This window comes from Dermacentor variabilis, chromosome 1 (assembly GCF_050947875.1).
Source record: "Dermacentor variabilis isolate Ectoservices chromosome 1, ASM5094787v1, whole genome shotgun sequence".
Classification (NCBI taxonomy): Eukaryota; Metazoa; Arthropoda; class Arachnida; order Ixodida; family Ixodidae; genus Dermacentor; species Dermacentor variabilis.
In genome coordinates this window covers 2572385-2596372 of record NC_134568.1, presented here as the reverse complement: position 1 = coordinate 2596372, position 23988 = coordinate 2572385, and the positions used below count along the sequence as shown (strand labels likewise).

At 44.5% G+C, this 23988-nt stretch overlaps 1 protein-coding gene across 7 annotated transcripts; it reads left to right on the top strand.

Annotated features, from left to right (window-relative positions):
- The first annotated feature begins 269 nt into the window (after window positions 1–269).
- On the top strand, window positions 270–11071 carry LOC142575129 (uncharacterized). Of its 7 annotated transcripts, XR_012826588.1 has the most exons (6): window positions 270–729; window positions 1471–1561; window positions 4496–4681; window positions 6501–6662; window positions 10298–10364; window positions 10991–11071. XR_012826588.1 is itself a non-coding variant. In XM_075684175.1 (5 exons), exons 1-4 carry the CDS (start codon window positions 725–727, stop codon window positions 6576–6578), a joined length of 360 nt encoding a protein of 119 aa, XP_075540290.1. In that variant the 5' UTR covers window positions 270–724; the 3' UTR covers window positions 6579–6588; window positions 10301–10786. The 7 variants fall into 7 exon arrangements, 3 of the variants coding, with proteins under 3 accessions (XP_075540290.1, XP_075540282.1, XP_075540297.1); XR_012826594.1 differs by lacking the exon at window positions 10991–11071 and having other exon boundaries at window positions 4588–4681; window positions 10298–10789; XR_012826589.1 differs by lacking the exon at window positions 10991–11071 and having other exon boundaries at window positions 10301–10785.
- The last annotated feature ends 12917 nt before the right edge of the window (window positions 11072–23988 follow it).

The window sequence follows — 23988 nt, the reverse complement described above, 5'->3', positions numbered from 1 at the left end:
GCAGTGCATTGCTTTGCACTTCATTGCAGCACAGGGGTTTGCTATCCCCAGTAGCGAACGCTTTGGTTGACCTCCCTGCCTTTCTGCTTCTTGCATTCTCTCTCCCTTTGTATAAAACGCACTAACTTGCGGGAGAGAAAGCGTTCTCCTCTTTTAGAATTCAATTAATTCTCAAGCAATTATATTACAGTTCCAGTAACTAGACCACAAATGCGAAAACGAAACCGATTCAGTTCTGTTCTCCGCGCTCACAGAGTGCGGCACCAGGGGGCAGCGCGCGCTGCGCGTCCGTTAGGAGTGGCAGACGGAGCTGCACATGTGTAGTCAGCCAGAATTTTTCGTGTCGTGTTGTAAAAGTTGTTAATTTGCCGTAAATATCTCTTGATTTGTACTCAAGAGTGGAGCAAGACCCCAAGGAAGAGAGATTGACGCATCGGGAGCGAAGAACAGAAACGATGGATGCTTACGATGCTTGGGTCTCGGCACGTTCGAATTGGCTAAGTTGCGAATTTGTCGCTGTGTTGTGTACGCTTGTGCGCTCGTCATTTGCCGTCATCGCGCGGAGATATTTGCGCTGGATGTCTTTCACTTCGTGTACAAAACTCTGCACGCTGCGGCATCGAAGAAGTTGTCCTGTGTTTGGGTGCACGTATGCGCTTGGACACGGATAGCCTGCTTGCTCTCAACGGGTGTTCAACAGTCTACGCGCGCTCGTAACTTGCTTATGAGGTAAGCCCATTTTAATCTTATTTGGTTTGCATAACGTAGGTCTTAAAATTATGTGTGGTAAGCCGGTGTCGCGAACAGAAATATTGTTTCAAAAGACCACTATGCAACGTCTTAGGGCAAAAATGACGTATGTATGGGGAAAGGGATCACCCTATCTTTTCAGATCGATTCCAGTCGTAGCGCGATCGGCTCGATCGCAATTTCCGTGAGGTACTTCTAACCTTTTGCTCGCTCGCGTTAAAAGCGTAGAATAATACTGCGTTCAGTTGCGCACTTGTATTGACGCTTGTATTGGCAATACTGTATCCGATACAAGAACTTCTGTTAAAACACGGAAATAAACGTTCGAGGCAATAGCAGTCACTCACTACCTGTGATCGTTACTTTCTTGCTTGGGTGCACGTTTTAATTGTGACCAGAAAAAAAGTTCTTTGCTCTGGCTGCTCTGCTGTGTTTCCTTGGTGCAACATTTTGCGGTGCAGCAAGACGTGATGCTTCGAATGATGTCTGGGCAGTCAAGGCATTCGTGTCAGTAAGCAAGCAGTAAACGGGGTATCAGTGCAAAAAAAAAATTGGACATACAAGAGAAGCGAATGGTATCATCATCGACTATTTTATTTTACGAATAATTCAGTTGTATTACTAAAGCGGAGAGTGGATATGCATGAAAGTCAGATTGTATTGATACTCAGCAAAAACAAGGTAACTTATTACTAATCAATCCTTTTCTTTTACTGAAAGGCAAGTTGCTGTTGTGCTGGAGCTGGGAAGAGGTCTGCTGCCTGCAATGTGTCCATCTCTCTCAAGTTATCGCAGTATTGTAGCCCTCAAAGTGAGTGGATTTTTTTTTCTCTTAGCTATTTGCCACCTGAATCATGACCATCTACTTAGCTGTGTAGGTGATCACTGTTAGTGACATTGGAGTGCTGGTGGACAAGCACTCCTTTATGATTGCAACGCATATGACAGAGTGCAGCTGTGGCAGTATGCGAATGTGTTAATCTATAAGGCAAATTAGGTTCTTTCAGGTAATATGTTAATATATTGATGACATTGGATTGTGGTCTAGCAGGCAAAAATGCTAAACAAGGAGAAGTAACTTTAATTTGCACTTGGTAAGATGTGCAAGCAATTCAGGCTGTTATACATGAAATGGGACATTTGCAGATGTCTTCTACAATGCTGCAGTCCTGAATAACTTTGGAGTTGGGTGATACCACTATAATTTCTCTGTAAAGTATGCAGCACAATTTACCATTGGGGGAGGCTGGCATCAACAGGCGTCTACTTACTGTGAAGTTCAAATGAGGTGTTACTGTTAGGGTGACTATAAATAATTTATGGTTTAATTCTAATCTTGTATGAGGCGGACATAGTTTACCCACTTGGTTAAACAATAGAGATGTAATATCTGTGTATACAAGTATTACCCATTCATTTATGCCATTTGGACAATGGCAGAAATGTGGCTTAGAACGACAGAAAGCTGAGCTAGTTGGCAGGGATTCATTATGCAAATAAAAGTGAGGCGTGCAGACAGGACACAAGAGTAGAGAAGTGGACAACACAACACGGCGTTCATGTTGTCCACTTCTCTACTCTTCTGTCCTGTCTGCACGCCTCACTTTTATTTGGCAGAAATGCATGGGTAATACTTGTGTACATAGACATTACGTCACTATTGTTTAACCAAGTGGTGCCCCTGCATGCTAAATTTTACAGGGCTATTATTAAGTAATGTCAACTTTTGTTGTAACATTAAGGCACCTTTTATATTATTACAGATTACCACCATTGTGTACCATCGTAGTGTGATATTTACACTAAATGCATTTGACTTTGCTATAAAACCCTGCACAGTGGTGCATCATGAAATTTTTTTCTATAGTTTCTGGCCTCAGAATGCACTTTGCGTTATATTCTGGTTTGCAACAAGACTATAATGCAGGTTTCTCTCCTTATATTTTGTGGCACTTCAAACTGCGGCGAGCTAAACCACTGGGCAGCAATACTGGAATCGCTACTGCGTGTGGAGCTGTCTTCAAACACACACAAGAAATACATAATTGCTTTTTTAGCGCTCAACGTACACAAGGAAGACGACCAGAACAAGGCGCTACTCTCAACTGACATCACTTTATTGCGTCCCTCCTTTGTAGACAGCAGAATCTAGAAGAACATGCACTGTGAACGCCATGTGCAGAAACCACCAACATCTGATCACAAGAGCACACTCATGCGACAGAATCCAAAAAAAAAGAACATATTGAGCACTGTGCAAGGTTAAAGAAAGCACGCTAATGCACTGTGACCCCAATGACTGTATGAAGAAAGCTTCCGATAACTCTCTGGCGGTGGGATCACGGCTCTTTTTCAAAATCGTAGTGTCACGAAACATTGCGAACATAAGCAATCCATACCAGCAGGCACAGGTTCTCATTTGGCTCAACATTGTAAAATATGGAAGTGCAAAGCCATGTTTCGTGATACTACGATATTGAAAAAGTGCTGTGATACCACCGCCCGAGAGTTATCGGAAGCTTTCTACATACAGTCATTGGGGTCACAGTGCATTAGTGTGCCTTCTTTAACCATGTGCAGTGCTCGATATGGTTTTTTGGATCCCGTCGCATGAGTGCGCTCTTGTGATTGGTTGTTGGTGGTTCCTGCACATGGTGCTCACTGCGCATGTTCTTCTAGATTCTACTTTCTATAAAGGGGTGACGCAATAAAGTGATGTCAGTTTAGAGTAGCGCTTTGTGCTGGTCGTCTTTCTTGTGTCCATTGTTTTGCGCTTAACAAAGTATTTATGAATTCACACCAACTAGCCCGCCAACACATTGTGTTGCGGGCACTTCTGAAGTACTGTCTGTCCAATAACCTTGGTGGCATGGAAGTGCCGTCCACTTCTATGCGTTGCTTTCTTTATCATTGTGGCATCACATCACATTCTAATAATAATGTGTATGTACTTTTTCCAAAAGACCCATACTCCTATCCTTGTGTTATATTTGCTGTTCCATTATTTATGTGCAAATGACCAGTGGTCCAAGCTCCATTTTATCGCAAAGTAAACTACTGATACCTAAACAGTTCTGTATATCAGAAAACCAAATCCGAACTGCCGAACAGTACCATGCAGCAGCCTTAGTGCAGTGTCAAGTAGTCAGATTTTATTGGTCATGCAGAGGTGCACAGCATACCTCTTTATTACTTGCTGAACATTTAAGCTGTGTGAAAACTGAGTATTTATGTAGCTTCAACCACATGCTATTGGCCATTGCTCCTGCCCTCAGCAAATGTGGAAGATTATCACGGCATTTCTTTTTCTAACTCTTTTTCCTTATTACAGTGGGATTACTGCATGCGTAAGTAGGAAATGGATCCCATAGGCAATCAAAAGCCAACAATGTGTAAACTTGGAACATTGATTCTACAGTTTGATGACCCAGAATAAGTAGAAATACACCATAAATGATTGACAATTAACTTTTACTTGACACAGGGCTAGAGCATACAGAAAGCATACTGTATGCTCATACGGTGTCACATCAATTTAAATTTTAGTGTAGCTTTACAGTGTACGCTTCTATTGTTGCATTCTGTCAGAGGGATGGTAATGTTTCGCGTGTCTAGCAACTAGACTGTCTATATACAGTAATAAAAATGTGCCAACTGTATTTTTTAATGATTTGATGGAATGTGTAGAACAATAAAGCCATACAATCAACGCACAGTGATGTGACTTTCTCTGCACATGTTGCAGGTTCAAAAAAGTATGGTGGAAGCTGTTGCCAGGGTTCCGACCAGAAAAGACTGCCAGTATAAAAGGGTCCACACCACTGATCTCTACTACAGGGGATGGACAGCACATCGAGCACCCTCGACTGAAGCCAACCTTGTCCCGGAAGTTGGTGCTTCACGACTTTGCGGCAGCACTTCGTTTGCACGGGTGTGTGGCATTTCTTTCCCTAACATGCCTGCCTGATGTGCCATAAACTACCCAAGCAGTGTTTCGAGGTGTCCAGAATTTTTCCATTGCAGTGTCTACAGTGTCGCTAACATAAGTGGCGTGCAATGGAAAGACTGGTAAATGAGAAAAAACTTGATATAAGAGAACACTATCGTATACGGGTTCAGATTGTCATAAAAGCGCTTACCAGACATGTAGAGACCTCCTAAAATGTGAAAAACCACAAAGAAAAGTTTTTCGGCAGCAATATTATCTGATCGCACCCACTAGTTAGTCCACCATATGCCCTGCTTCCAGGACAAGCGCCTGCATGACACCGCATTTCCACATGCTTCACCTGCATCCGGTGCGGTGTGCTGCATCCAGCAAAACATATTAGAAATCAGTGGTGCACAGTGTTTTCTGTCCCCTTTCTCGACGCCTACTGAACATATGGTAAACTGTTTCCAAAGCAGAAAAACAGAGGGAAAGGGCTCTGAACACATTGCATTTTAAAGTGGCTAGTACTGGGTAACGCAAGTACTGTGGCATAGTAGATTTGCACCAGGCAATGTGGGCGCCCAAAAAGGCTGCTGTTTACTTGCAAATGGCCAACGTATTGTGAGCATGTTGAAGTTCTGTTTTTATTCTCATCGCTTATTTAGCTAGTGGAGACAGCTTTCACAACTGGAGAAGAAGCCTTGGAAGCATGAAACACTCCACAAAACCAGCTTCAATATATCGTGTCTGCATCGCAATTTCATGGCTGCATGAGTGAACCCTCTGGTTAACATGTAAGACTGTTCATGATGTTTGCCATGCATTATCCACGTTATTTACAGGTCAACCCTATCTTGAGGTTTGAGCTGATGTTGCGTTCAGAGAAATTATGGCCAAGAGCCAGCTTTGGAGAATACAGATTGAGCTCGACAGATTAAACGCCAGAACAAGTCGTTGAGGATTTGAGATCAAGAATCTTTAAAGGCCAGTTCATTTAGTGGTGTTAATATTCTGCTCAAAGTTGTTGATTGTTACGTTCATATGGTGCCCAAGCATTGCGGTAACAACTTCACTTGGAGTACATAGCAAGGGTGTATTCGACGTAAGCTGCTGGCTTTTTTCTGTGGTTTCAAAAACTGGTTTCTTGTTCAGTTTAAATTTTCAAATTTTGCATTGTTTATTAGGTGTTGTGTCCTGTTTCCTTTTCCTGCAGCTTCTTAGTTAAACATCTGAATAGTGAACACAACTGGACGTTTTGCTTGATTTTCTAGATTACACGCTCTCGATGCAAAACAATTTCACTTCAAAAGTGCTTGTACCGTACTGAAAGAATAACTTGAAGCAGCCATAGCCGCCAATAACACGCAAGAGATGATTATGAAAATTGTAATATTGTTTTTTGATCTGCAGGGTGTCTTAACTATCGTGCACCAAGATTTAGAAATATGTAAATGCGATGTAACTAGACAAAATGAAGGTAACATTGTTTGCCATCGCTTGCAGATACTCTGATTATTTTTTGCATTCTGCCTAATTGCATAATTCTTAATTAGTTAATAAATATCTCAAATAATTAAATAAATTGTGTCAATGAAAAGTTGTAGAGCAATATGAAAGCCTCCTGATTCACTTTTTTGTTACTGTTACTCATTGTGTGCTACATGAAAGTGTTTTTCCAAGGAATAGGCCTGCGAATACACATAAGGTGTCTTTAGTGGCCAGTCATGTGTCAGTTTTGTGGTGCAAAGACACGAATACAACTTAAATGGGCTCTTTTAAGAAAAAGACTTAGCTCAGAAAATTATCCTTCTTTATGCAGCCTGTGGAGACAAGGTTTCTTAGACATGGCCATTGCCCTCAAGGAAGATGCCGCAGCCACAGGCAGTTCCTCCAGTGACCGTGAAAAGGTCCCCTGGGGCACAAGTCTAATTTGGCAACCTTACCTTTCTCCTGCAGCTTTTCTGTCTACTTAGCTAACCAGGTGGGTCAATGATGGCAAAGGGAAAAAAGAATCAACAGCTTCAAACGTAGAACTTGCTTAAGGTCAATGCATTTTTGGTGTGAAGTTTTTCCCTTATCATTTATCAAAAAACGGCTAATAAGTATATCATATGGTCTTCATACGGACACCTCTTTTCCACGGAGAATTAGCAGTAAAAAAAGCAGCTTATGAAGGCTTGAATATTAGCTAGGATGATGTGGCATAGATAGGATAATGATTATGAATGTTTCTGGTGAAAGTAGTGGTAGTAGAGTGAATAATCAGAGTTTATTTATAGAATAAAAGACATTTTGTTCCAATGCCAGAATTTTAAATCATCCCAAATAATTCTTGCGTTTGATAGTCTATGCACATTGAGTGACAGTGCTTCTTGAAGCTTGCTTCGTGCTGACATCATTCTTATGCTGCATAATTCACCTGTTTAATTTCCCTATTTCTCCCGTTCAAGCAACTTTACATTCATCATAAGAAACCTCATAGATGAGTTCCCGAAACTTGCTGATGAGATTAGGGGGCGACGTGCACCCCAGGCTTAGATATGCATTCAAGAGCCTCATATGTTGCAAATGTTAGAAATACTCCTGCTAAGCAAGTTCTTGGTGTCATACAAGGTTATTTGCAAATACGAATTTGCCTAAATTTAGAAAACAGTCAATCTAAAACATGGGAAGAGATATCGCAGACAATACACACACATTCCAACTGAACTAAATACATATAAATATAGCAGCAAATGCAGAATCATTGGCATGGTGCCATTGTTTCAGTGGAATAAAATCTGACCTGCATTGTAAATCTGGAATCCTTTATAATCCAGACTACTAAATATCTCATGAGGGTTGTAACGTAAAATATGCATGTATTTATTCCTCGTTTTTTACTTTAAGACCCGATAATGCTTAAACAGCCGTGAAACAACTGAGATCACAGTACTTAATACTATATATTGCTCCAGAAATCCGTTTTTCTGCCGATTGCAGCATTTGACACTAACAATTTTGGACAGAAAATATGAGACAGAAATCACATAACACTTAGGGTAGTGCTGTTCACTTTGATTGTTTGGGAATGAAACCCATAATGTACATGTTATGGCCCTATGTGTCACTACCTTTGAACAACAAAAAGTAGGGGGTTTGTGTTTTGCAAAACTGCATGGAGGTTTTTACTGTGTGCAATTAAAATTAGAAACCTTCACAGCTGATACTAAATGCATTGTCCACAGCTTTAGGTTATACAGGTGCACTACTTTACACAGAACACACTCTTTTACCTCGTCACTGCCCATACTCTTAGGCAAAGTTACACCCTTTGGAGTGCCCCTTCTGCCACACAACGATAATCGTCATCTGCCTTGATGCGTTTTCTTTCTTTACCGCTGCGAGCCCTGTACTTTCCAGTAACAAACGGCATGCGCGTTATCAGCATGATAGCATTCCCGACAGGAAAGTAGCGGGCGTGGTGTTTTCAACGAAGGAAACACATCAAGGCAGATAACGATTATTGTTGTGTGGCAGAAGGGGCACTCCAAAGGTTGTAACTGCCTAAGAGTGCAGGTGGTGATTCAGATTCTTCAAAGGTGTTTCATTGTATGGGATGGCACATCGCTCTTCACTTATTTGCAGAATATTGCATTCCAATTGTGTCATATGAGATAAATCCTTTGGAGAGCTTTAACTTGCCCTCAATTTATTACTGCTGTGTACTGGTCAACTGGCAGCAGCTTGCAGTGCTTGTGGAAAAACAATTGTAACTGCCATATTATATGTAACTGCTAGTGCACAGGCATCGGCAGCAGCAATGGTTAGGGTACACTTGTTTCTTCTATTCTAGGGTATGCATCCTCCACCAGAAAGTAGTTTTTTTTCGTCTTCCTCTTCTACCACATTGGAATGTGAAATGGGGTGTAATTTGTAGGGTATACTCTTGCATAAACTTCATGAGCATTTATTCTTGTCTGTGCCACAGATCATTGTTGCTACGACTGTAAAAGCAGGGTGACTGTTTACAGCACCCGTAGGGAACAATCTGTGAATCTTTAACGAACAGTAAGGATAATGAATAATCGAATAATTTTTAGTAATTTTCAACAAATTTAGCACTCTGCTTTCCACTGTGGTGTTTTTCAAACTCCAATGTTGGCACAAGGTTTGACTGCAGGATGTCATTTTGTGTGAAAGAGTGCACTTGTGCGCATAACACCTCATCGTCAACATTCTGCTGCACAGAATGTCATTAGCTTTCGTATGCATTGGTCAGTATCGGCTGCTCCTTTGTTAGTTGGAATGTAGCATTTATGTAAAGCACATTTGATGTTCTAACAAAAAGGATTGTGCCCTCTTATCCCCTAATTCTCCTACTTGATGCCTAGTGTTATAATAGCATGGTTGACACCATGAGAGTCCGTGTGGTGTATAATTGTGTCTGGTGGGGTGGGGGGTGTACATTAACTTAAGCAACTTTTCCAGACGACTTGAATCAATATTGTGGAATGCTGGTTTTTTTTTTTTCAATCACTGTTACCAAGTTTCACTTTGGTTGTGGCAACAAGTATAATGTAGTTTGCTAGCACTCCTGCCAACACATATAACGTGCAGGCATCTGTGTTGAAAAAAAGACCAGCTAATGGTTTGCCAGGAGCTAAGGTCCATTTAGACCATTAAATTTTGAGCTGACACCGGTGGAAATAACTGGTGAATGAAAGCACACCCAGGAGAACTGACCACAATATTTTCTTTCATTATAATAATGCTGAAGCTTTGAACTGCATTTGAACTGACTTGTTTAAAAAATGACCTATTTCCTTGTTCAAGTAAGACAAAGGTTCCACAGGAAGACAGAAACTTGAAGCCGTCAACAGCAGCATGAATATAAACAGCACTCGACATTTTGCAATCTTGCACCTGGTTATCATATTGTCCATCCCATTTTTTTCCACAGGATGTTCTTTAGTGTTTTATGGTCATACCCAGTTTAATTTTAGTGTCCCTATTTTTTAATATGTGGTTAATATATCTTTTCTTCATCGGCTTTCAACAAAATATATATTCATAATGTGCCTTCATTTTCCATTTACAGTGATCTTAACCAGATGCATCTTGATACAAAATTTATTTTCCTTAATTCTTATTTTTCCTTTTCCAAAAGTGCAAACTGTTTATCTTGATGCCTATTTTGTCTTCTGGGAAGATTATGTCTACTGGATTGACTGCTTACATGTGTACATCGTTTTCTGTTTTGGTCACCCCTACCCTTAGCAAGTACTGACAGCAGTGCTCATACCCGCTCCATCACAATCACCACTGCTAAGCACACCCTTCCTTCCTTTATTTTAACACTTTGGCTTCTCTTGATCTATTATATGCACCAGTTTATTCTCTGCCAATGAGGCCAAGGAGGCCAAACAACACAGCCAAGGAAAACATTTGCTACCCTAATGAGAAGCACCTATGTCGAAATGTTGGCTACAACAACATCCCTTGTTCCAACAATGTTGGTCTACTTACATGTTTTTCTAACACAGAAGTTACTGCTTTGTCGTGTTCTGTGATTATACTTTTTTGCCGCTTTCTTTAGGATGGATATTCACGAATACTATTTGTTTCTCCTAACAGCAGCAAGTTTATCCTTGCAAGCGTTTGGAGTCAAGAACAACTTTCACCAGGAAGAAGTGCAAGATGAGTGAGTGAAGAAAATAAAGTTGCTTCTGTGATCTAAGAACTTGAGGACTGGAATGTTGCACCTTTTTGTATATATGCTATGCAGTGCATTCATATTACAAAGTGCAAAGTGTTTTATCTCTGCAGCCATGTCAGTGTGTTGGCAAGACAATTTTCTCACTGGTGACCTGCTGCTTTGGCTATGAGCTGCCTTCATGATATTTGCATTAAAGGAGATGTACTATCGTGGACAGAAGTACCCTGGAAATGCGAGCGTTGACCAAATTGCATTTCTGTTCAAGACCGCTGAAAACAGTGGGTCACGTATGCACATTCCGAACGCAGATGGTAGCACGGCTGATCCCAGCAAATAGTGCACCATAAAATTCGGTCGACTCTCGCACGTCCTGGGAAATTTTGTCTGCGATGGCACATTCTTCGAACAATGGATATGCTCTGCAAGATGAAATACGTGAAGCACCTGTACTTTAACGGATATAGTACAGATTTAGCATACTGAGTCTTTCGTTTTCTGAATACAGCAAGCACCTGTATTTTAACGGTTATAGTACAAATTCAGCATACAGTGCGATCCGTTTTCTAGATACAGAAGCACTCTTATCTTGTATTACGGTCTCTCTTTTACAGTTGTCCGTTCTACGGAAATTACCGTTCTTAATTTACGGAAGAGTGTTTGGTCAAAAATTACCAGCAAATTTACTGAAAAGTAAGGCAAATTTTTTTTACAGTGTGCCCTAAGAGATGGCAAACGTGGAGGAAGATGATAGACCACACGGACTCAATTAAACCAACGGCATAGTATGGTGTCTTCCTGTAGAAAGAGAACAGCCAGGCCATAGCAAAAGAAAAAAAAACAGACATGTCACACCGATTACAGTAACATGTAAGATCACACGAAAACAAGACTAGCAGAATTTTGTCCCTCCGAAAGAAAAAAAAAATGCTTTAGAGATGACAAGGCTAAGTCAGTTTCTTGTAGGAAATAGGCAGGTTGACAATAAATCTGCTGGCGCCGAAGAGCAAAACCACGTTGGGTTGTCGTACTTGGCCCGCAGAATACGCCTCCCGAAAGGACAGGATGTATGCAAAACGGGACCGGTTCAGTGTGCATTGAAGGTTGCGGTTTATTACAGCGTGCGCCACCACAGTCGATGTTGAGTTTCCCCAAAAGATGGTGCATATATACTCACGTTGACGAATCACCACAGACAAACTAATCCTATGAGATTGTAACAAGTGTTGAAATTTGCAGTTTTTTTTTAAATCATATTACAAGGCACATCTGGGAGACGCATTGTTAATGTGCCATTGGAAGTACACCATTCTCCTCCTTAAGCTTAAGCTGGATTGGATATTTCAATACGGAGTGATAATTTTTAAGTTTTAAGGATCTCTAATATCGCTGGTGGCAGGCATCATAAATGTTATATATTTCTAGGAACATTTGAGACGGGTAGGTGATTAACACTTGAGAATGCGATTAACACGAATAACACTTGGGATGGGGGAGTGATTCCACGGTCAGCGTGCTTTGCACAGAAACAGGATCAACAGTGTGTGTCCGTGCTGTAAAAATAATGTATAGTTGCTTGGTAGTTCTCGGTGATTAGTTAGACGTCAAAGTGGTTTGTTCGGCTAGTTGCTAAGTGGATGTAGTCGCTGAATGCCATCAAACTTGAAAAAGGAGAAAGTCGAGAGGTGAAGGTAGACAAGGCGAGAGAAGGGTGTCTGGACAAACAACTGATCTTTATTCTTGCAAACAGTTTCCCCTAGCCGCGCTGAACATGCACAATCCACAACATAATGGCAATGACATTATCAGTACACGGCAACACTGTTGAAAATATTCAGGCTCTTACTTGGTTAGGACCACCGATGTTAGGACCACCGAAGTTTAGAAATGCGATAGACTTCTCTCAACTGTCTTTCCTGCTGCGAGGTGGCATTTCCCGCGACTGACTTGTTGCTGAAGATGGAAGTGCATCCGTATTGCTTACAATGTAGCGGAAGGTTGCCGCCCGAGCCTGTAGGCACAAGACACCCACGAGAGGCAGGTGACATTCTGCCTTTTTCAGTTTGCCGCCACGTTTATATGAAGCTATAAGCACTCTAAATATTTGTCGAAGTCACGACAAGCAATTTGTTTGTGGCTGTGCTAGAAGTACAGCGCCTGCCGCTGTCCAAAACTGCATGTAGTCAAAACAAAGGGTGAACAAAAGCGCGGAAGAGAAATCATTGGAACACGGCACTGCTTATTAAGCTGTTCATTTGGTTTTAAATTGCACGCGCCGTGCGCCCGGTCTTAAATTATGGGGTTTTACGTGCCAAAACCACTTTCTGATTATGAGGCACGCCGTAGTGGAGGACTCCGGAAATTTCGACCACCTGGGGTTCTTTAACGTGCACCTAAATCTAGGTACACGGGTGTTTTCGCACTTCGCCGCCATCGAAATGCGGCCACCGTGGCCGGCATTCGATCCCGCGACCTCGTGCTCCGCAGCCCAACATCATGGCCACTGAGCAACCACGGCGGGTGCACCCGGTCTCCCTGCGACAAAGCGGAAAAACGGCCCCCTAGTTGCATATCGTTCAGTGTATATATATAAACGTAAGGAATAAAGCATCGTTTTTTTTATATTTTCGGGAACGTGCGTCCTCAACCTAAAAGTTGCCCTTAGACTACTGGATCCCCGATGAGATTCGCTTATATATATATATATATATATATATATATATATATATATATAGGCACAAGATCCACCTCAATTTAGAGAAGAGTAAAATTGGTCAAGAAAGAACAGGTCATGTTAGAGGCAGTAAGGACAAAAGCAGACAAATTTAGGCGGGTACTTGCTAACAAATATGCAGCCTTAGAACAGAGAGATGATGACACAGAGGTATTGAATGAAACCGTAACGAGGCTGGCTTCAGAAGCAGCGATTGAAGTGGGAGGCAAGGCACCAACGCAACCAGTAGGCAAGCTCTCCCAAATAACAATAGACCTAATGAAGAAACGACAAAGAATGAAAGTGTGCAACTTAAGAGATAAGATAGAATTCGCGGAACTGTCAAAACTGATCAACAAGGCGAAAATAAGTGATATTCCAAAATATAACGTGAGGAAGACTGAAGAAGCCTTAAAAAATGGACGCAGCCTGAAATCAGTGAGAACGAAACTTGGCATAGGACAAACCAAGATGTATGCACTAAAGGTAGGCAGGGTAATGTCATCAGCAATCACGAAGATATAGTGAAAGCAGCGGAAGAATTTTATACTGACCTTTACAGTACCCAGACGACACAGGAGCGCTCTATTCAAAACAATAATGAACAGTATACTGAAACTGCTCCTATAACTAGAGATGAAGTCAGAAAGGCCTTGCAAGGCATGAAACGGGGAAAAGCGGTAGGAGAGGATGGAATAACAGTCGATTTAATCAAATATGGAATAGACATAATGCTAGGAAAACTGGCGGCTCTCTATACGAAGTGTCTATCGACTGCAAGGGTCCCGGAAAACTGGAAGAATGCAAACATTATACTAATCTACAAAAAGGGCGCCGTTAAAGAACTAAAAAATTATAGGCCAATTAGCTTACTCCCAGTATTACATAAAATATTTACCAAAATAATCTCCAATAGAATAAGGACAACCCTGGAATTTAGTTAACCAAGGGAGCAGGCTGGCTTCAGGAAAGGTTACCCTGCAATGGATCACATCCATGTCATTAACCAGGTTATCACGAAATCCCCAGAGTGCAATAAACCTCTCTATATGGCTTTCATAGATTAGGAAAAAGCATTTGATTCAGTGGAGATACCAGCTGTCATAGAGGCATTGCGCAATCAAGGAGTACAGATCGCTTACGTAGATACCGTAGAAAATATCTACAGAGATTCCACAGCCAGCTCAATTCTGCACAAGAAAAGTAGAAAGATACCTATAAAGAAATGGGTCAGACAAGGAGACACAATCTCTCCAATGCTATTCACTGCGTGCTTAGAAGAAGTATTCAAGCTATCAAACTAGGAAGGCTTAGGAGTAAAGATCGACGGCGAATACCTCAACAACCTTCGGTGTGCCGATGACATTGTTCTATTCAGCAACAATGCAGGCGAGTTGCAACAAATGATTCAGGACGTTAACAGGGAGAGTGTAAATGTGGGACTGAAGATTAATATGCAGGTACAAGGATAATTATAAATAACCTGACAAGCGAACAAGAGTTCAAGATCGCCAGTCAGCCTCTAGAGTCTGTGGAGCAGTATGTTTACCTAGATCAACTAATCACAGGGAACCAGACCATGAGAAGGAAATTCATGGAAGAATAAAAATGGGTTGGATCGCGTACGGCAGACATCGTGAGCCCCTGCATGGGAGCTTACCGTTATCACTGAAAACGAAAGTATACAAGCAATGCATTTTACCGGTGCTGACATACGGCGCAGAGACTTGACGGTTCACAAAGAAGCTTGAGAACAGAGGAAGCTTTAGCTCGGGCCCAACTCCGACGCGGCCTATTCAAATACATGTAAAACGCAAAAACGTTTTTATGAGGTAACCGCTGTACCAATTTTGATGAAATTTGTTGCATATGAAAGAGACAGTTAAATTCTAGTGACTGTTGGAAGCGGAATTTCGATTTAGGGCTTGAATTTTCTTAAAACGATTTTCAAATATTTGACCGTTCGAAAAAAAATAAAAGCACGAAGTTTACAAATTCATAGCTCTGCATCAAGAACTGATATCGCGGTTCTGTAAATGGCACCCTTCAGATCATTCAAAGCGGACAAATTAAATATGTCATTTTACATCTTACGTGCATTTGCTACGTTAGTTACAACGGTTTTGCAAACGTTGTATTTCCCTATGATTAAATTTTTTTATATTCATGTGTAACATATCAATTTTGTCCGCTTTAGATGTACTATTAGGTGGAATTCACAGAATTGTATTATAATCTTTAGTGGTTGAGTGACAGAGTTGTAAACTTGATAGTTTCGTTTTTTGAAAATTTTCAATGCTTGCCAATTTTTAATAAAAAATTGACAGCCTAACTCGAAAATTCGAAACCAACAGTCACTAGATTTTAAGTTTGTCTTTTAAATGCAACAAACCTCGTCAAATTTGGTGCAGTGGTTGCCGAGAAAAACGAATTCTCCTTTTACATGTATTTATATAGGAGCACTCGAGCTAAAGCTTCCTCTTAAGGACCGCGCAGAGAGCGATGGAACGAAGATTGCTAGGCATAACATTAAGAGACAGAAAGAGAGCAGTTTGGATCAGAGAACATAGCCGATATTCTAATCGACATTAAGAGAAAAAAAATGGCGCTGGGTAGGTCATGTAATGCGTAGATTAGATAACCGTTGGACCGTTAAGGTAACAGAATGGGGACCAAGAGAAGGGAAGCGCAGTAGAGGACGGCAGAAGACTAGATGGAGTGACGAAATTGGGAAATTTGCGGGTGCTATTTGGAATCGGTTGGCGCAGGACACGGGTAATTGGAGGTCGCAGGGAGATGCCTTCGTCCTGCAGTGGACATAAATAGGCTCATATATATATATATATATATATATATATATATATATATATATATATATATATATAGTCATATCATAAGAAGCCAACAAACACTGACACCAAAGATAACATAGGCGAAATTAGATGTGCTTAATAAATGAAATGAAGAAACGCTAAATTAATGGAAATCAAAGTGGATGAAAAACAACTTGCCGCAGGTGGGAACCGTTTTCCTATTTCTATTAATTTATCGTTTCTTCATTTCATTTATTAAGCACATCTAATTTCCCCTATGCTGTCCTTGGCCTCAGTGTTTGTTGGCTTCTTATATGACTAATAAAAATCGGGCCCCTCGGTCAACCCCCTCTTCTGATTTATTACATAACGATGGTCTCGAATGCGGCAACATTGATGCCTTCCGGTAGCATGTGTGGGTTTATTGACCAGTTGCCTTTACCCAAAAAGATCACGTTCTCGTGACGCTTGCGGTAAAAAAAAAAAAAGGACGTTCCACGTCCGCCGCTAAGGTCTATGAGTGGTGGCGTTGGCTAACACTCTCAGGGTTCTACTCGGACACATACATACCCAAGAAAGTGGATGGGGAAACACCGCTGCGGTAGCTGAATTGGTAGAGCATCGCACGCGAAATGCGCAGGTTGTGAGTTCGGTTCCCACCTGCGGCAAGTTGTTTTTTCATCCACTTTGATTTCCGTTAATTTATCGTTCATTCAGTTCATTTATTAAGCACGTATAATTTCCCCTATGTTGTCCTTCGTGTCAGTGTTTGTTGGCTTCTCATGATATATATATATATATATATATATATATATATATATATATATATATATATATATATATATATATATTATATATATATATATATACATTGGAATGGTCAAAAGTAAACAAACATACGCATCTCAGCAGTTGAACTGACAGTCTACTTAAGGCGAGACAGAGATGGAGACAGAGAACAACTTTATTGAAAATGCCTGCAGAATCGGTTAGGCTCCCACCACGCAGGGAGGGCAAGCTTTTACCGCGACGCGGCCACTACGTCAGCCTCGTGCGTTGTGCTCCTCGAGGTCTTGGTCTCTCGCTACTTCTGCGGGTCCGAGAGGGCCACCGCCTCCTTCCTGGGGGTGCTGCCCCCCTTCTCCTCGGTTTCGCGCGGTCGCTGCCTCTCTAGAACTGCCGAGACCTGCTGGACGGCCTTGAGTTGTGTCTCTTGATCAAAGCTCCTTGTTGCAGCCTCTAGCTGCGGCGGGATCGTCGTCTTCTCGCTGGCTTCTCGCGGATTTGCGCTACAGTTTCAAAGGATGTGAGCCGCGGTGGCTCTCTCCTTCGCACACAGTCTACACACGTCACTCGAGTACACCCTCGGACACACGTGCTTAGCTATCACCGGGGTGAGCAGGGACCCCGTCTGTAACTGTCTGTATAACACTGCCTCCTTCCGGGTAAGCCTCAGGTGAGGTGGCGGCATAGTCTGTCGCTTCAGTCTGTACCACTTCACTATTTCGTTGAAGGTGGTCATCTTGTCCTTCGCACAGCACCGCGACCAACACTCCTAGTCGGCCGTGCTTGCAGCTGCGCGGTTGGTTAGTCCTCGCGCGGCCGATTTGGCCGTCTCGTTGTGGTTCACGTTCCCGCGTTCCGACACGTCAATGCCCGTGTGGGCCGGAAACCACTTGATCACCACAGCACTTTTGCGTCCGATGTCTTCGGCCTTGCGCAGTATGCGCGAGGCCCCACCACATCCCCTACCCTTGGCGTAGTTCTTCACTGCCGTTCTAGAGTCATACAACACTGTAGTGCATCCGGGGTCGGAGACAGCCAAGGCGATGGCCACCTCCTCCGCCCGGTGCGCTTTTCGAGTCCGGACTAAGGTCCCTTAGTCCGGACGCTCGCCACGGTCTTCGTTGCACCCGTCGATGCCCCGGCAACCACCGCCGCGTATGCGTCGCTGCTCCCTCGGTACTCCGCCGCGTCCACGTAGACGGCGCCTTCTGCTCTGGCGTAGAGGTCCACGAGAGCCCTGGCTCTCGCCAACCTCCGCTCCTTGTTGTGCTCGGGGTTAACGTTCCTCGGGATCGGGCGGACCCTGAGCTTTCTATTGATGCTATCCGGTATAGGTACGTCTTTCTTCTGTTTGGCTTCCCCCGGCTCGAGGCCAAGGTCCCGCAGTATCTGTCTTCCGGTTCTCATTTCAGAGAGACGCTCGAGTTGCGCCGTTCTCTGTGCTTCGGCTATTTCGTCCAGCGTGTTGTGGACTACCAGCGCCATGAATTTTTCGGTGCTCGTGCTCCCGAGGAGACTGAGTGCCGCCTTATACGCCTTGCGCATGGTGGCGTCTATCTTGTTACGTTCGCTCGGCCTCCAGTTGTGGAAGGCGGCCACGTGCGTTATGTGGCTAACTGCGAAGGACTGAACGAGCCTAGTCAGGCTGTCCTCCTTCATCCCCGCTCTTATGTTGGACACCCTCTTGATGAGTCTCATTGCAGCGGCCGCTTTGCCCGCCAGCTTGTTGACCTTGACCGTTTCACCGTTGACTCGGTTTCGCTGGATGCGCAGCCCGAGCACTCGAATCTTCTCGACCTCCGCTATTACTTGTCCTCCCGCCGACTTGACCGTGATCTTGGGACCCTCGTACTTAACTTCCATATTCTTTCTTTTCCTGCCCGCTCCTGTCGGTGGAATCACCAGCAGTTCTGACTTGGCCGGAGAGCAAACGAGTCAATACCCGTCCAGCTGCTCCTCATTGGCGTTGACAGCTTCTTGCAGCGTTGTCTCGATGTGTCCGTCGCTTCCTCCCGGTACTCATAGCGTAACGTCGTCGGCGTAAATGGTGTGCCTGCCTCCCGCTACTCTTTCTAGCAGGTTGGCCACCCCGATCATCATGAGGTTGAAGAGTAGCGGGGAGATCACCGAGCCCTGCGGATTTCCGACGCTGCCCAGCTTCTTCTCTTCGAGCTGCAGGTCTCCCGCGCAGATTTCGGTGGTCCGTTCCGTCAGGAAATCTTTGAAGTACTGGTATATCCTCCTGCCCACCTTAGCCCGAATGTTGAGGCACATGGTTTGTCTTGAAGCGGTGCGTCCATATTTTACATGTGTGTGGAAGTTTTGGACGGCAGCCGGTTTTGGTATGTGCCGGTAGACAGCTTCATGAGGTGAAGTGGCAAACGAAGATTGGAACGCCGCACTAAGTGCGTATACAGGTGCCGCTTCGAAATGGTCGTCCCAGTCCGTTTCATTTGGTTTCTTGTTGTTGGATTGAGGGATGGTCGTAACCGGATCCGGAAAGGCGAGACAAATGCACAAAAAATTGTTTCTCCCGCGTTGGTCCACACCGGTTTCATTAGCCGTGTACCGTACAGGTCACGTGTTCTCCCCCAGTCTCTCGTCGATCAAGAAAGGGCAGTCTAACTTCGCGTACCAGTTTTCGAGTGCTGATTGTGCGTATTTCTCTACCCACACCTCGTGCCAGACCTGCTATTGCGGCGCTGGTCAGTGACACTGCAGCGGCCATAGTACCGTTTGTGGCCCTTTTGCACACCGTAGCCCGAATGTTGAGGCACATGGTTTGTCTTGAAGCGGTACGTCCATATTAAACATGTGTGTGGAAGTTTTGGACGGCAGCCAGTTTTGGTATGTGCCGGTAGACAACTTCATGAGGTGAAGTGGCAAACGAAGATTGGAACGCCGCATTAGTGCGTATGCAGGTGCCGCTTCGAAATGGTCGTCCCAGTCCGTTTCATTTGGTTTCTTGTTGTTGGATTGAGGGATGAGTCGAGCCTGCAACGTCTGGTTGTACCTCTCAGTTAACCCGATCCCTTACGGAGTCTACGCTAAAGTGAAGCAGTGTTCGACGCCAGCATTCAGGAGGTAAGTTTAAAGTTCTAGACTGTGGTAAAGGGTCGCTCGATCTGGAACCACCTTTCTGGGCAGACCGCGTTTCCACTCAAAGCTGTCCTGCATAAATTTGTGAACAAATTAGCAGCCAGAGAAGGCACTGCAGTGACTTCGAAAAAATTCGGTAAGTAGTGCACTGCGACTAACATGTTCTGGTTGCCTGCTGCCGTAGTTGGTAATGTGCCGACGTCATCAATCCCGATTTTTGAAAAATAATGTCAGGGAGTGGAATGTGCGTGGGGGGGGGGGGGGGGGGGTGTTGGCCTCCTGGGTGACGCCTAAGCTTTTGGATCAGCTCGCAGCTTTTGACGTACGATGGAATGCTGTTATCCAGACTACATAGGCCACCAAAAATATCCCTGGATCTTACGAAGATTAGCACGTAGGTCTATGTGTCCGCTTTCCGGGTTATCATGAATGGCGTGAGGGATTTGAGAACGAATGGTCAAGGGGAATATTAGGAGTTGACATTAATCTTGGTTGCCAGTCGAATGGGGTCAATACAAAGTTTTTCGCACCGCACAAATTTGGAATCGCGCTGCTTATCTTCGACGGAGGTTATTATTGATGCCAAATCTGAATCGCACCGTTGAGAGTTAGAATCGTCCTGATGTACGAACTCCATCCACCCTTCTTGGACTTGAGGGGAGCTCTCCACGTAGATGTTTTGCCATAGTGCATCGGAAAGCTGGTTCAGCGTCACAACTCTGCTTTATGTCGTAGGCGTAATCTTCCAGTCGAATGACCCAGCGGGCAAACTTCTACTTCAGGCATTGTTTGTAGAGTTTGGCACGTAGTTAATGGCATCGCCAATGCGGGTACGTGGGTAGCAATCGGAGGTGGTATGCTTAACTCTCAATAATGGACACAACAGCTGAGACTGCAGTTCGTCTTCGCAACGACGACAGGTGCGGCTGAGAGGCTAGAAGATCTCATGACGCTAGCAGCCAGCATTTCCTGCACCCTTTCGGCAATGACAGCACGTTCGCGTACGGCGTAACGTCACACTGGTAATTACATAGCTGCGTGGTCATCTGTAGGAACGCAATGTTCCAGTAACCTATTGCCTCGTAAATACAACGTATTACATGCGAAAATCGCTCTATAGCTCTCTAACACTGAGAAAACAGCTATAGGTATGTCAGGCTGTGGCGACTACACCAGCTGTTGAAGTCGAGGCTATTGGGTGGAGACAGACTGTGCCGCCCTCGATCACGAGATATACGTCAACGGACAGGAGGTAGTCGGCTCGCAGGTTCAGATCGGCGGGTAATTCTTTTAAGGCAGGAGCAAAGGCCAGATACGTGCTTCCATCGTCCGTGTGGAGCCGCAGGTCAAGAGCGGCGCTGGGCAGATCGCGACCCAGAGGTAGCGTGCGTGTGCGTGCGTGTGTGTGTTAGTGTGTGTGTGCGTGTGTGTGCGTGCGTGCGTGCGTGCGTGTGATTGCGTGCGTGCGTGTGTGTGTGTGTGTGTGTGTGTGTGCGTGCGTGCGTGCGAGCGTGCGTGCGTGCGTGCGCGCGCGCGCGCGCGGAGCGTTGGTAGTGGGCAGGTTTGATATTGCATGGTCTGTCGCCGATCTTGCGAACTGTTCCTATACAGTGGCCCACGCTGCCGCAAGAAAAATATCCCCGTCTAACCAGCGGATGGGCGGAGGTGTGCTCTGGGGCTGCAGTTTCCAAACGCAGAATTGCGGCATCCTGCGCTTCCACTGCCGTCTGGACGAAAGCTTGCAGACTGGGTTCCACTGGGTGCACGTGAAGACTGACCGCATGGGTGGGAACTCGGACACCATCAACTATGTACTGCCTGGTCCCAGGAGACCCCCAAGCAAAGTTGCAAGCTCCGAGAAGGTGTAATTTCTCGTATATGTATGTGGCGACATCCTCATTGTCAGCCTGCCGGCAGGATCACATGTCCTTAAGGCAAACTATCTATACTCAAATCGCAGCTGCTCCTTTACCGCCCAGGCTGCGGGTCCAAGCCTACAGGCTTATCGCGCCAATGTGACGAAATAATCCTCTATACGCAAGACAGCTCCTGTATTCCCCGATTCCCGAACATACGCAACCTCGCATGCATATAACAGCCAACGGTCAAACATAGAAGCTATCCGCAAAATCGAAGGGAAGGTTACAGCGGCTACCCGCCTGATCAAACTTATTACAATAAAGCACACGGGCATGAAGGAGGACAGCGTCATGCGCCTCATACAGGCTTTCGCAATCAGTCACATTGCTTATGTGGCTGCCTTCCGCAACTGGAATGTCACCGGAAGGGAGAAAATCAACACCCTTATTCGCAGGACTTGCAAGATTGCCATTGGCCTACCGGAGTCCACAAACACTGCTCGTCTGCTACAGCTGGGGCTATACAACACGCTTGAGGAAATCGTGGATGCGCAAAGATCCTCGCAACTCGAACGCATGTCCCTGAGAGCCACGGGCCGGTACATCCTGCAGAAACTCGGCTTCAATTACCACGTCCGACACGGTCAGAAACAGGTCATTCCACCCGACCTCAGCGACATACTGATCGCCGCCCCTAACCCCCGAAACATGCACCCCGAATATAATCGGGGCCGATGCCAGGCCCGCGCAAAGGCACTGCTGCGCTCCTTGGGCGGGAAGAGGACTACGCGCTTCGTAGACGCGGCAGAAAACACACGCGAACACCGGTTCACGGCGGTAGTCGTAGACGTTAACTCCCGGCTTACGCACGCATGTAGTGTCGCAATGGAATACCAAGAAACAGCGGAAGAGGTAGCGATTGCGCTTGCGCTTACTGACCCCGAGACATGACCCGTCGCGCAGAAGCGGAGACCGCCAATTCGAGTTCGGGGCTCCTGGTTCAAAACACGCGAGAACGCTTGGTCAGCTATGATGACATCACCAAGCACTACCAGCTAGGCAGGTGCTCATTGCTCCCCCCCCCCCCTCACCCCAAGCTGAAACGTCGCCAGGCAGTCGTCTGGCGATAACTGCAGACACAAACCTTCCCCAGTCCGGTGCGATTGCGGCACACTTTCCCCGCGCAATACCCGAGTGCTCTTTGTAAGTTATGTCCTCAAACTAGAGCGGCGCTCTCACACATGTTGTGGGAGTGTCGTGTTATATCAGCTACATTGGCAGTAGCTCCGGAAGCTCTTGCGTCGAAGTGGGCCGGAGCTCTGTGCCGCTCCAACCTTAAGACGCAAGAGTGGGCTGTCCAGCAGGCCTGAGAGACGGCGACGAGGCAAGGCCTCGAAGTCCCCTCATGGGAGACCAGAGCCCGGGTCGTTAAACTTCGCCGGATTTAAAATAAAGTTGTTTCCATCCATATCGTAGCTCCCGGAAGCTCACCCTTACAAAAAAAATTGTTGAAAGGTTATTGACGTATCATTGTTCAACGTCAACAAATGACCTTGAAAGATCATTGGGGAGTTGTTGAAACATCATTGAGGAAATTGTTGACAAGTGTTGATAATTGGCCCGCGACATTCACTCGAAACATCATTGTGGCCTCTCAATTTGAAAGATCATTGGCATATCGTTGAAACTATGGTGTACTTCAATGCTGAAAGCCCATTGAAGCATTGTTGAAGACGTGTTGTTTGTCAATGTTGAAACCCAATTGACGTATTGTTGAAATGTGTTGTTTGTCAATGTTGAAAGCCCATTGAAGCATTGTTGAAGCTCAAAATTGAAAGCCCATTGAGGTATTGTTGAAATGTGTTGTTTGTCAATGTTGAAAGCCCATTGAAGCATTGTTGAAGATGTGTTTAGTCTCAAAATTGAAAGCCCATTGACGTATTGTTGAAATGTGTTGTTCGTCAATATTGAAAGCCCATGGAAGAATTGTTGCAGATCTGTTGAACATCAACACAAATTATGTTGAAATCCCTTTATGCCCCAGTGGGTATTTAGCAGTTTAAACCTGCACTTACCTTAAAATACTGCTGAGCTATGTTGCATATAATTACCTTTGATGTCACATTGGTATGTTTGCTGTGAGAGGATAGGGATAAAATTTAAATACAGCCATTTTGTATCACAGGCCTCTGTCACCCTGGGCTCAAAACATGCTCCTAGATTGCCTGTAATAAAACATATTGCAAAACTGCTAGCAGTACTGTTATGCCACATTTTTGAATTGTCAGAGTGAATGGTCCTCCACAAAATCAAGAGTGCTGAACTGATGCAGACAAAAACCA

Bases quoted from the DNA above. Each gene is read 5' to 3' on its own strand.
- LOC142575129 (XM_075684175.1), top strand. The intron at 1,562-4,495 runs GTGAGTGGATTT...CACATGTTGCAG, and splicing joins GCAGTATTGTAGCCCTCAAA to GTTCAAAAAAGTATGGTGGA. The intron at 4,682-6,500 runs GTGTGTGGCATT...TTCTTTATGCAG, and splicing joins GCAGCACTTCGTTTGCACGG to CCTGTGGAGACAAGGTTTCT.